At 37.8% G+C, this 13,719-nt stretch overlaps 1 protein-coding gene and 1 long non-coding RNA gene across 3 annotated transcripts in view; one reads left to right on the plus strand and one right to left on the minus strand.

The window, feature by feature from the left end:
• LOC584707 (CUB and sushi domain-containing protein 2) overlaps positions 1-13,719 on the plus strand; it is a 94,616-nt gene that overhangs the window by 58,777 nt on the left and 22,120 nt on the right. For both annotated transcript variants that reach the window (XM_030986347.1, XM_030986346.1), the window contains 4 exons: positions 4,362-4,523; positions 9,055-9,129; positions 10,602-10,688; positions 12,403-12,492. In XM_030986347.1, the coding sequence (XP_030842207.1) occupies positions 4,362-4,523; positions 9,055-9,129; positions 10,602-10,688; positions 12,403-12,492 (414 nt within the window). The remainder of the gene's footprint in view (positions 1-4,361; positions 4,524-9,054; positions 9,130-10,601; positions 10,689-12,402; positions 12,493-13,719) is intronic.
• On the minus strand, positions 2,001-3,593 carry LOC105445747. The gene is made up of 2 exons (XR_973500.2): positions 3,276-3,593; positions 2,001-2,082 (listed from the first exon to the last, which is right to left on the minus strand). It is a non-coding gene; the product is annotated as an uncharacterized LOC105445747 (long non-coding RNA).

The raw sequence follows: 13,719 nt of genomic DNA on the forward strand, positions 1-13,719 counted from the left end.
CTATGAAATTTGAAATGAAAAGGACATGAGGAAAGCACCTAACTAGGAATAACAAACACTACGTGCAAAATGAATGGGATTTTCGGACGACAAGAATATTAATGGGGCAGAATGTGAACGAAAACAAGGCAATGACGAAGGTTCGTCATTGCAAAAATGACGTCATGGAAACTCGGCGGAATTCGTACTTGTTCAAATGCGATTTACTCACAATTTTCTGCGTGAACATATACCATACTTGGTATCATTCGAAAGGGCACTTTAGTGCGGTCAGTTTGACACCATTGTCATCTGCGCAAAACGTACTGCACGCATCAAACGCGCTAATACGTAAAGCATAGTAAATTCATCATTTTTGGCGATAACTTGGCGAAGAGGGCATTACAATTTACTAAACTTAGACAGTTGTCACGTATATGGATACATGTGTCTGCCAAGTTTCATTGATGTAGGTATAAAGATCGCCGGTTTAGAGCAAGTTGAAGTTATTTCTCAATTTTCTTGAAAATGGCGAGTTTGGAGGGCAATTTACTCAAATTTGGTCAGTGATAGGGTATATAATTTTGTATATGGCTGGAAAGGGCATATCTTCAAGTATCTAAATCCAAAAAAGGGTACGGGTTTGCCAAGCCATTATGGAGATACGGCCACAGAGAGAAAGCAAATTCCCAGAACTTTAGAGGGCGCTATTTATGTTGTGCAAAGCCATTGGAGCGTGAAATTTGGCATGGCTATGTGCAATTATGAGATAAAGATACTGTGAGATTTAAATACAAAACGGAATTCATATGAGAAAGTTATGGCAGTTTTAGATTATTTAGGGGGTCAAATTTTCGAGAATTTGAGAGATTTTTGACGGAGTCGGTTTCAGATTTGAATTTCGAGTACGAAGACGGCAATTTGAAGGTCAGGTTATACGTCGCAGATTAAAGAACATCTCTTAGACTATCTAGAGGAATTTGTTAGAAGGTTGTAGGATCTAGGATAGTGGAGATAGGAAGGAAGAAAGAAAGGCCTTTAAATGGACCAGAAACGGACAAAATGGCGCCTAGACGGTTATGCATGAGTGATTTCGAAAATCGAAGAATGTAGTGACCTGGATGAGATGCTAGAGATGATGCCTACGAAATTTGAAAGGAAAAGCGCATGAGGAAAGCACCTAACTAGGAATCACAAGCACCATGTACAAAACGAATGGGATTTTTGGACGATAAGGAAAACAAGAATATTAATGGGGCAGAATGTGAACGAAAACAAGGCAATGACGAAGGTCGTCATTGCAAAAATATTGTCAATAGGTCTTGTAGAAATTTGTCTAAGCTACAACATATCAAAATTTAGAAGTAAATTGATGAATAATGACAGACATACAATCAACTTTTTATAAATATGCTGACGTCATAATATCCAAATTCATATATGATTTCCAAGGCCATTATGATGATGTCACGATATACTTAATGCCCAAATGAGACATGAAATCATATCTCTGACTCATATTCTATCCAAATATTTAAAACAAATGCGGGGGGGGGGGGTCTCCGAGCATGTGAATATGAATGACCTATGACTGTGTCCAAATTGAAAGGAATTTACTATACCGATCGAAGTGTTATCGTCTGCACAAAAAAGTGGAGAAATAAATAAAAAATAAAGAAGAAATAAAATTGTGACGAAATCAATAGGTGATCTGTTGATGACAGACCACTTACTCCTAGACATAGTAAATTAGAATATTGCAATAATTACAACGAAAGGAACAAAAAGTTTTCAGTTGTGATTTTAATGTTTCTATTGACGACAGTTGACGTAATTGTAGAGGGAGATCATTCCAGAGTTTCGGACTCGTGGCCGAGAGAGCCCAATCTGCCCAAGCATGTTTTAATCTAGGTATATTGATTTCGTCAATACCCACACTTTGCCATTTTTTAACAATTAAAGCATACATTTTTATGATATAAATAAAATTAATTTTCTAATATTTAAGTTTATGTGTTCTGAATAGTTGAGGAAAGGGAAAAATGAAGTTTGGGAGTCCAGCCGTAAATGGAGATATTAAGCTGTGAAGCTTATTTATTCGATCTGTAAAAAACAGATAAAATAACAGTGACAGATTTAGTATATCATTCTTGACATGAGATACAATACCAAACATCTGAATAAACCAAGTAATCTATAAAGATTCATTTAAACACATTTTGCTTCCGAACTATTAACTGTCAATCTTGACCTCGTCCTTTAACTATCAGATGTTCAGAGCCAATGGCTACAAAACCTTTTGCATTCTCTAATATATGCATTACTTTCAAACACTCATACTTTCAGAGTTTCTCAAACAGACCTGACTTCCCTTTAAACAGATTAATGCCAATTTGCATGAACCAAAATAACTGTAAACATCTTTATCTTGCATCCATACACAAGCTTGATAATTCTCATCTATCTTCATAGCATAAATTCCTTCTAAAAACCTCAACAATGGATTGCCACTTTAAATGTATTGTATGACCTTCACTGACTTTGACAGGCGCTTAATTTGCATATTTATGCTCGCCTAAGAAAAACTGTCTTATAAAATGACTTCATACAATTTAACCCTGTTTGATGAATTAAACTTAAATATCTGACTTGCATAAAACTTCCCAGTAATAATCTAGAGATTACACTTCAATACAAAATAAACTATCTGGCATAACTTGTAATTTACACCTGTAATTTACATCTGTAATCTACTCCTGTAATCCACACATGCACTACAGCAAGCCTTTCAAGTTACATTATTAACTCTTAAAATGATTAAACACTGTCTTTCAATTCTGACTCTAAATACATGCCAGAGGTGCAAATTTTAACCTTTCACCAAGTTAATAAATAGTGTCTTGCAACTTTTATGCAAGCTAAATCAAATTCCACAGACCAACTTTTGTCACCCAAACAAACTGCATAAAATCCAAGGTTCTATCATGCACAATTATAAACATCCTTTATCTTCAGGACTTCTATAAATATACATTGTTTATTCTGTAAATGACATAAAACGATATTTGCCTATTACTGTAATTCTGCTTTTACAATGATCATTTAACTGGAAAAACACATGACTAAAAGTACGTCTCATGGGCGCGGCCATTTTAGGCGCAGCCATCTTGGGATTAATGCCACACGTGCATTATGCTAATGAGTTAAATACAGTTCTTTTTACAGTTCAACTTGAATCTATCTTATTTTCTGTTTTATGAGTTCACATTCCAGTTTATATTAATCTAAACACTCACTTCTGTGGCGGGACAAAACTTCGTCGGGAATACTTGAATGGCAACTGACGGATTAACTGGTAAATGAGTCAAACTGGACTACATTTCCGACTGTGCACTGCGTTGACTGAAGAACATGGCGACAGTGCCGAACTTAACCTATGGTAGCTTTTAAGAGCAAAAAAAGGGAAAATCTAAACCAAGCAAAAATCATCGCTCGGCGAAACATGTTCTAAGGGATTATTGCCAAGGTCCATGTCATGTAAATTTACTTTCAATTATGAAATACATTATTATGAAACCCGTAATGCTGGTAATTTTCTTTTTTCTAAAAAATGTTTTAAAAAATACGTTTTTTTTCAAAGGGCCAGTTTTGTGGAAAAAAATCCCATTTAACTCTACTTCACTGAATATTTGTAAACGAATGTATAAATCCCATCTTTTATCATTATATTCAATCTCAAAATAAATGACGTTACATTTCAGTTAATGCACTTTTTAATGTATTCCCCCTCCCCTTCCCTTCTTCCTTTTTTTGTTTTCTTCTTTTGTATTGGTGTTTAGATTATCTCGGTTTTCCTTTTCCTTTTTTCTTTTCTCAACAATACAGTGTATACTTTTTAAGGGGTTGACGTACATAAAGCTAATTGTCCTTTTTGTTAACCCCACATTCCCATAAAATTTTGTTTGCTCCTTCCCTTTGTATTTTTCTTGTAATCGGGATTTTATTTGTATACCATGTTTATATGTTTTTATGTTTTTATGGAGAATGAAATAAATGAAATGAATGAATGAATGAATATGAAGCAATAAAGTAGAATAAAGTAGGTATATACCAAGAATTGGGCGCCGTGTTTGTTAGTTTGCTTGAATTGTTGTGATGAACAGTATTGCACTGTGGGTATGGGCATTGAGAGGGCACTGGAATCATATTTCTTACTCAATTTTTTTCTCTCCAGTGTTTCCCTACTTTACCATTCGGCATGTGCCCCCAGTCCTCATGCCCATTCTGTAGTAACGCCACTGGCCAAGAACATGCACTGACCATTATACAGCTTCGCGTTCCATCATTCTTTCTTACTAGTTTTTTTCTTCTTCATTTTCAAGGCTGTGAAGACCCGGGTACGCCAGCCTTCGGTAGTCGATCTGGAACCTTTGAGCACGGCGATGTTTTAACTTTTGAATGTTTCGAGGGTTTCACGCTCATTGGTGAATCTACGCTCACCTGTAATAATGGACAGTACAATGATGACGCTCCTGTTTGTAAGGGTAAGTAGTTTAATGATCACACTTCTTACTCCAGTAATATGTTCCCTTTGATCAGTCTCTGTATACCGTAACCAGAACTTTTCTCTTTTGGAAATAAAGAGTACGAATTAGTTTTCCATATTACTGATAAAATTCTATCTATGTAAACAAACAAACATTATGTGTGACAATATTCCGGGACAATATTGCAGATCCGAGGTCGGTTCTGCCTGCAGTATATAATCAACATCCTCAAGAATTAATAAGAAAGAATTTTTGAAAAAGTATGTAAAACTATGGAACAATGAAAAGCACAAGATAAACTGGAAACTCACTTATGAGTCTGTGACGTCAAGTCTTAACTGTCCACTAATTGTTTTCTTTATCTTGATAATATAAATGTTCCCCCCAAGAATCTTATTTCTTCACACCAGCATCCAAGTTAGATCGATGGTAATGTGTTTTTGTGTGGATGCACTACTATAGAGTATTTTTTTACAATTAAATCATGAAAAATCTAAATTTTGATAATCTATTAAGATAAAAGTCAATAGTTATGAATATACATTATTCACAAAATTGTATCAATTCTTCAAAGTTCATCAAAGATTTTGTGCAATGTCATGCACGCATTATGATACAAATCATCACCTGGGCGAAGGCATATATGGGGACATCAAGTTTTTGGGGATAAAACGAAAAATTAATGTGATCTAACTATATAAAGCAATTGGTAAATAGTGAGGACATGACGTCACAAACTGATAACCAAATTGGCAATTTGTGTAGGGATTTCCATTGTTCTTTAGTTTTACATTCTTTTTCAATATTCATAACTTTCTTATGAGTTACCCGATTTTGCTCAAACTTTTCTTGATTGATTTGTCTGATTTTTCTGCTTATATTGAAAGTAAGTTATCTTTGGAGTGGACTTGCCCTTTAAGTTATACCGCTATTAACAAAAACGTGATATGAATTCGTCACTGAAGACGAATGATGTAGTCTGGAGGTTTTGTTACGGATCTCATATGGAGAGATGAAGAGAGAAGGAGAGAGAGAGAGAAGGAGAGAGAGAGAGAGTGAGAGAGAGAGAGAGAGAGAGAGAAATATGGCATTAGATAGATAAAGAGAAGGAGAGAGGGAGACGGCGTATATAGTCATGTAAAAAGATCCATGAGCAGGACAATGAGAGATAAAGAGGAATCAGAATGCATGCACTTCGAAAGAGAGAGGATAAAAAGGAAACATGGCAGGGGTGAAATGAGAGTACGTACAAAGGGGAAAGGGAAGAGCTAGAGAAAATTAAGGACCATTACAAGACATACAAGAGGGAGAACGAGAATCAGAGGCGAGGAAGGGGAAGGTGAGAGAGAAGAAAAATGGAAGGACAAAGGCAGAGGGAGACATAGCAAGAGAAGAAGATGGAGACAAGGCAAGGGAGGTAGAGGGAGAGAGCGAAGGAGTAGGGAGAGAGAGATGCAGAGATAGGACAATAGAAGGAGAGGGGCAGAACAAGAGAGGATACTACAGTCATGTAAAAATACATGAGCTGGACAGAGGGATAAAAGAGGAATCAGAATTCACGCACTCGGAAGGAGAGAGGATAGAAAGGAAACATCACAGGGGTTAAATAAGAATACAAAGGGTGAAGAGAAGAGCTAGAGAAAATTAAAGATATGTCCCTTTTGCAGCCAACATCAAATTCTGTAGAACATTGCAGGAATTATGAATATGTCATGTACATCCTATCTGTGAAATTTAAATGTTAGCAGTTTCCTAATATTCAAATTATGCAAGGAAACCCGACTTCACTGTCAGACACTATTGAGTGAGTGACTGGCTTTTTCTCTTTTTTGGTAATAACATACATAAAATGAGCTGTAAAGGGTACATGAGCATTTATTTGTCTACATCAATAACCCACTTCTTGTCATGGCCAAAATTAAACTGATTGAATCTTTGCGCAGCACAATACGTACCACTATTCGGTACAATGGTCTGAAAATCAGACTATTACTTACTGACTTGGTAGCACGTCGATTCGACAACTAATAGTCGTTATTTCCCCACTTAAAGACATTTTCAAGCCTCCCCCCCCCCCTTTTTTTTAAGGGAAGTTCTAAATTAGTATTATCTTTCAAATGCCGTTGGAATTTAACCTTTTCATCTTTTGGCCTGCAGATGGGACATAGTTCCTTTTCTATCTCTACTCTTTTACCCTCTACCTCTCTCTTTCTCAATCTACCTCTCTTGCCCTGCCTCCATCTTCTTCTCTTGCTATGTCTCCCTCTGCCTTTGCCCTTCTCTTTTTCTTCTCTCTCACCTTCCCCCTTTCCCATCTCTGATTCTCGTTCTCCCGCTTGTATGTCTTGTAATGGTCCTTAAAGAGAAGGGCAGAGGCAGAGGGATCAAGACATAGCAAGAGAAGAAGAAGGTGGTAAGACACGAGAGGTAGATGGAGAAAGAGAGAGGTATAGGGTGAAAAGGTAGAGGGAGAGAGAGAGATATACAGAGTCAGAGCAAGAGAAGGAGAGGGGGCAGAACAAGAGAGGAGAAGGGAAACAGAGCAAGAGAGAGGAGAGAGAGATGCAATGGAAAACGATGCATTCCAGCATTAATAGAATTGAAAAAAGAAAGAGAGAAGTATAGACATGTAAATGTCCGAGGGAGAGACGTAAATATTGCATATACATGGGCTGAATAACTGAAAACTATAAACGTCTGGAAAGAAGACTTGCATCATATAAATGGGACGATTTGATATTGTTTTAAACTTGGGAGATTAACCCTATATGTTTAATCAACAACGAGGAATCCGATTTCCCATAGGTTGTACGCACACTATTGACATGCATCTCCCAAAGAAATAACACGCAAAATTAGGCATTTTATACATTGTTTGTGATTGTATAATATGTTATGATAGGCAAAGAAGGTGATAAAATCAAATGTGAAATGGAACCACACAAAAAATTAACCCACTAGGAATCGAACCTTCGAACCTAGGTTGATTGAATGGGAGGCAAATGCTTTAACCGATGGACCAAAATATTTCTCATAGACTTTACATGCACAGCTGACAAATTGCCTTGGCATAGTCGCAATTTCAACTTTCAATTGTAAATTTTGACATGATCCTAACATAAGTTCAACAGACAAAAGGCACGCCCCTATAGCCGATAGTCTCAACTATTATATCAAAACTCGGGAGAAAATGGAGCAAAAAATTAAGCGAGATACTGCTTAAAAAACACTGTCATGTAGAAATACACCTTCCATAGGCAAACAAATGCAGAGAGAATCTAAATAAAAATTTGCGGGATCCCGCTTTGTCGGAGTAAAATCCAGAACCAGAAAAGGAAATTGCAAGTGTGTGCATATCGGTGTGTGCAGGTGCAGTAATTGTTTGATTCGTTTTGTTCATGAACCTATTGTCGTCTTTTTGATTTTTTGAACAAAAAGACCCACTGGAATTTAAGTTGAAGTTTACCATTGTAAAACAATTTGCCTTGAAAAATCACTACTTGCATCGTAATTGTCGAATATCTTTTTTTCCCGATGAAGATATCTGTAAAGATTGCCATTTTCAAGCTCTTTCGTTATGAGGGAGGTTTTAAATTAGTGTTATTGTCATTGAGCCCAACATCAAACGAGTCATCATGCAGGGCCCGTCTTACAAAGAGTTGACATCAATCGCAACTTGTTTGTGATAATCAACCTTTTCTGATCGATTCCACAACGTTTCTTTCACAAGTAATGAAATCGCATGACCAGAACTGGTATTTACCTTTAAGCTCAATTATTGAACTTTCACTGATGAGTTATTCTGTATGTTCATGTCCCATCTATGTCACGCTTACTGCCCGTTAGATTGGAGATAGCCCGGCGCACAAATTTGCACTACAATCCATACAATTTTAGTGGGGGTGGCTCAACCAACCAACCAGCTCAACTCAGGCGCGGATCCAGGATTTCTCAGGGGGGGGGGCATTTTTTTTTTTTGCTCCCGAAAATTTGCAAATTTGCACCCCCCCCCCCCCTGCAACCCATGATTTATGCCAGGTTAGTTATAAAACAAGGGGAGACTCAGGTTAGTTGAGCCATGCAGTGGCGCTCAAGGGGGGGGGGGCATCCCCAAAAAACTAAAAATCACGTGTTTTTACACGTTTTTATTCCCAGGGGGGGGGGTCTGTTTTCGCAGACTTTCTTAACTAGCTATCACTACAGTTAGTATAAGTGTATATGGAAACATGTTTGACATGTCCGGTATTAAGACTAGGTCTCGGTTCCAGCGTAGACAAGCTTTTGAAAGCTGTGTAGTACTTTCCACAGATAAAGGTAACTCCGGGAAGCTCCAACACCGGCGCCGGTGTTGGAGCTTCCCGGAGATACAAAAAAGGAAGCATCAAATATATAGGAGGAACAAGGAATTTTAAAGCTTCACATTAATTGGTTGTCTCATCCACTTTATATCTCACTGTATATTCGATAGATCACATAAAGAAATAGATGCTATTGTCAACAACTGTGTTTTCTTATTTCTTTCCAATAGTTCCATGTGATCCGCCAGCCCCGTCTCTCTGTTTCGTAGGAGCACCTTGCGGCGCAGATGGCGTCTGTCCAATAGGTTAGGTGTGATTTAGTGTACGAGTTTTTTAAGTGTTCTAGTGCAATAAATGTTAAACACAATCACGTAAATGTCATTGAGTCGATACCTTGATATTGACTTGATTTTCACGTGAATTTGTTTATTGCCTTTATTGGGTCAGATTATGTTTCGGCATGCAATATTCCTCATATTTGTTCTACACATTCTCAAGCTTCATGCTCTCACCCTCCACAATATACAATGCCAAGGCAGCAATGCCAAGGCAGCATCGCCAATCACTTGTAGAAGCATTGATGTTTGTGACTTTTCATCTTTACCAGACATTCCTGAGGCAACATTGTGTACAGTGAATTTCTGTTTGAAACTTTTCTACAGTAGACGTTCTCGGAAATATTTTCCTTTAAGTCGAGTGAAGGAGGTTGACCTGAGATTTGCCATGTTTGCCATTTTGTATCTTTTTGTTTTTTAGTCTATTGTACGTATTCACTTACATGAACAGCATAACAAGTAGCTTTTTTGTATCTTTGCAACAATTACTTTAAGCTCAATTATTAAACTTTCACTGATGAGTTATTCTGTATGTTCATGTTACATCGATGTCACTCTTACTGCCCGTTAGACTGGAAAGTATGGTGGCTCCTAAGGGACAAGCAAACGCAAAAAATTGACGTATACCTATGCAACAAATATTTTTTGTTTTTACGTCCAAGAAGTGAAAATCAAAAAAATTGATGTATGCCTATGCAACAAATTGTTTGTCTTTTACGGCCAAGACGTGAAAATTAAAAAAAATGATGTGTACCTTTGCTTGGTAATGTTTTCATTTTTCTGTACTAGCCCCGAAGGGACACGCAGACGTGAAAATCGTGTGGAAAATCTGCGTCAAATATTCACGTCTGGTATATGTCTATTTTTTTTATTTTCACGTCTTGGGCGTAAAAGACAAACAATTTGTTGCATAGGTATACGTCAATTTTTTTTTCACGTCTTGGACGTAAAAAATGAAAACATTACCAAGCATAGGTATACGTCAAATTCATGCGTTTTCGTGTCCCTTAGGAGCCACCATAGAAAATGGCCCAGCGTAGAACTTTGCACTCCAATCCATACAACGACAGCGCCAACTATTATGGACATTTAACTAAATTCAGTAGACATACACTTGGACTCTTAGCCCTCTCATCATCTCTCACGTCACAAAGAAGAATTGGACTGAACTGGACTGATTTCAATGATTCCTCCACATACAGTGTAGCTAGGCTGGGTTGCTCTGCACAAACACCGGCTGCCAAATCCCGACACCATATTATGTTCCTAGGCCATTGAAACAAATATACATGTTTGGCGTCCCCGGGGGCCCGCTCCTTTTTTGGGGGGCCGCCTCCGATTGTTTTTTTTTGGTGTTGATTGTGTTTTGTTATGTTCGATAGATCACATAAGGAAATAGATTCTACTGTCAACAACTTTGTTTTCTTATTTCTTTCCAATAGATCCATGTGGACCGCAGCCGGAATTCCCGAGTTGTTCCATAGAATTTTGCACCTCCTTCGGGCCTAGTTTTGCCTTAGATTTCTGTGGTAAGAAAAGAAAGGATAGGGGTGTCGCTACAGAGACATATTAGTGTTAAGTTACTCCATTAAATTTATGCTGGCAATCTGTACTTTTCTCTGGACTGTTGGTATAAACAAAATATTTAAAAAATGTTTTGGGTTTTGTGGCAAAAATAAATGTATAGAGATGTATTTCACAAACGATACAACCTGTTGACTGTTGAATTTTAAAGGACAGCTACCTGTCAATTGCTTTTTAATCTCTTTTTTTAAGGGGGGAAGGGCGTTAAATTAAGTGCATAAATGCACTCTTTTATTCTAGATATTTCTATTAAAACAGATTGAAAATGTTTCCTTAAAGCTAATTTTGAGCTCTAGCTGGTATGTCGAGAGAACATGGCTATAGTAAATTATAGATTGCTTATCTTGCAGTATTGACGTGTTGGGATCGGTGTATGAGATATTGGCAGTAGGCCCGTAGCCACGGGGGGGGGGGGGGGGCACATGCCCCCCAAACAATTGCCAAGATTGGTTGAACTTTTGTAGACCCCTCCCCCCCCAAAAAAAAAAAAACCCATCAAACTCTGGTTACAGCCCTGATTTGATTTGCCATGTTTGCCATTTTGTATCTTATTGTTTTTTAGTCTAGCCTATTGTACGTATTCACTTACATGAACAGCATAACAAGTATCTTTTTTGTATCTTTGCAAAAATTACTTAAACTTTTAAGTTCAATTATTAAACCTTCACTGATGAGTGATTCTGTATGTTCATGTACCATCGATGTCACTCTTACTGCCCGTTAGACTGGAAAGTATGGTGGCTCCTAAGGGACAAGCAAACGCAAAAAATTGACGTATACCTATGCAACAAATATTTTTTGTTTTTACGTCCAAGAAGTGAAAATCAAAAAAATTGATGTATGCCTATGCAACAAATTGTTTGTCTTTTACGGCCAAGACGTGAAAATTTAAAAAAATGATGTGTACCTTTGCTTGGTAATGTTTTCATTTTTCTGTACTAGCCCCGAAGGGACACGCAGACGTGAAAATCCTGTGGAAAATCTGCGTCAAATATTCACGTCTGGTATATGTCTATTTTTTTTATTTTCGCGTCTTGGGCGTAAAATACAAACGATTTGTTGCATAGATATACGTCAATTTTTTGTTTTTCACGTCTTGGACGTAAAAAATGAAAACCAATACCAAGCATAGGAACATATCATTTTTTGATTTTCACGTCTTGGACGTCGAAAACAAAAAAATTGTTGCATAGCCAAGGTATATGACAAATTTATGCCACAATTTAGGAGCCACCATAGGAAATGGCCCATCGCAGAACTTTGCACTCCAATCCATACAACGACAGCGCCAACTATTATGGACATTTAACTAAATTCAGTGGACATACACTTGGACTCTTAGCCCTCTCATCATCTCTCACGTCACAAAGAAGAATTGGACTGAACTGGACTGATTTCAATGATTCCTCCACATACAGTGTAGCTAGGCTGGGTTGCTCTGCACAAACACCGGCTGCCAAATCCTGACACCATATTATGTTCCTAGGCCATTTAAACAAATATTCATGTTTAGCGTCCCCGGGGGCCCGCTCCTTTTTTGGGGGGCCGCCTCCGATTGTTTTTTTTTTGGTGTTGATTGTGTTTTGTTATGTTCGATAGATCACATAAGGAAATAGATTCTACTGTCAACAACTTTGTTTTCTTATTTCTTTCCAATAGATCGATGTGGACCGCAGCCGGAACTCCCGAGTTGTTCCATAGAATTTTGCACCTCCTTCGGGCCTGATTTCGCCTCCGATTTCTGTCAAGGTAACAAAAGAAAGGATAGGGGTGTCGCTACAGGGACATATTAGTGTTAAGTTACTCCATTAAATTTATGCTGGCAATCTGTACTTTTCTCTGGACTGTTGGTATAACAAATAAAAAATGAAAATGTTTTGGGTTTTGTGGCAAAAATAAATAAATAGAGATGTATTTCACAAACGATACAACCTGTTGACTGTTGAATTTTAAAGGACAGCTACCTGTCAATTGCTTTTCAATCTCTTTTTTAGGGGGGAAGGGGGTTAAATTAAGTGCATAAATGCACTCTTTTACTTTACTATTATATTACTCATTTTGCATTAGCCCATGCCAACTCACTTGTGCTGGTATTTGAACTCATGTTGGTATTAATCATGGACAGGAGCGGCGATCCTAGCTTTGGGGTTTTCTAGTATACATAATTTCAGCATTCAAAATTGCGAAATCTCGCTTGGTTGCTACGCTCCCTCACCCAATAACACAAAACAATGATAGGCCTATGACATTCCGCCCACGCTCCCTGCCGTGATTTATCCATGGTAGTATGCACTGGAGAAGATCTGTTGTTAGCATATAGGGGAGATGATTTACTGAAGCGCAGAGGCGGTCCTGCCGGGGGGGGGGCACAGTCCCCCCACTTTTTCAAGTACCCCAAAAGCTCCCCTTTTAGCGCTACCCATTTTTAACTCGGATAAGTGCACCTTTTTTTTTTACACATATGCCCTCTTTCCTTTCTAAACAAGCCTCTTTTCCTTATGCTAAGGGCCATTTAAAATAAGAGCCCCATCCCCTTCTCATAAATGCCCATTTTCACCTATGAAAATTGTCCCTTTTCATTCTCATAAGTGTCCCTTTTCTTTTCTGGTAAATATTCAAATACAAGAAGTTCATTCTTTTCACTTCAGATAATTGCCCCATTATTCATATCTGAGAGATGCTCATTTTACTTTGAAAAGTATCCCTTCCCCTCCTGATAAGTGCTCTTTTCATCTCTGATGGGTGCCCATTTTTACCTCTGATAACTGCCCCTTTATTTTGACACGTGCCCATAAATGCTCCTTTTCACCTCTGATAAATACCTCTATCAAATTCTGATGGATGCCCCTTTTCAGTCGACACATGCCCATTTCCCATTCTCATAAGTGCCCCTTTTCATCTCTGGAGAGTGCCTCCTTTCAGGTATAAGAAGTGGCCCATTTTAAACTTGGATATTTACACTTTGTACCTTGACCT

The sequence above is a fragment of the Strongylocentrotus purpuratus genome, unplaced genomic scaffold (assembly GCF_000002235.5).
Source record: "Strongylocentrotus purpuratus isolate Spur 01 unplaced genomic scaffold, Spur_5.0 spur5_scaffold_15, whole genome shotgun sequence".
Taxonomy (NCBI): Eukaryota; Metazoa; Echinodermata; class Echinoidea; order Camarodonta; family Strongylocentrotidae; genus Strongylocentrotus; species Strongylocentrotus purpuratus.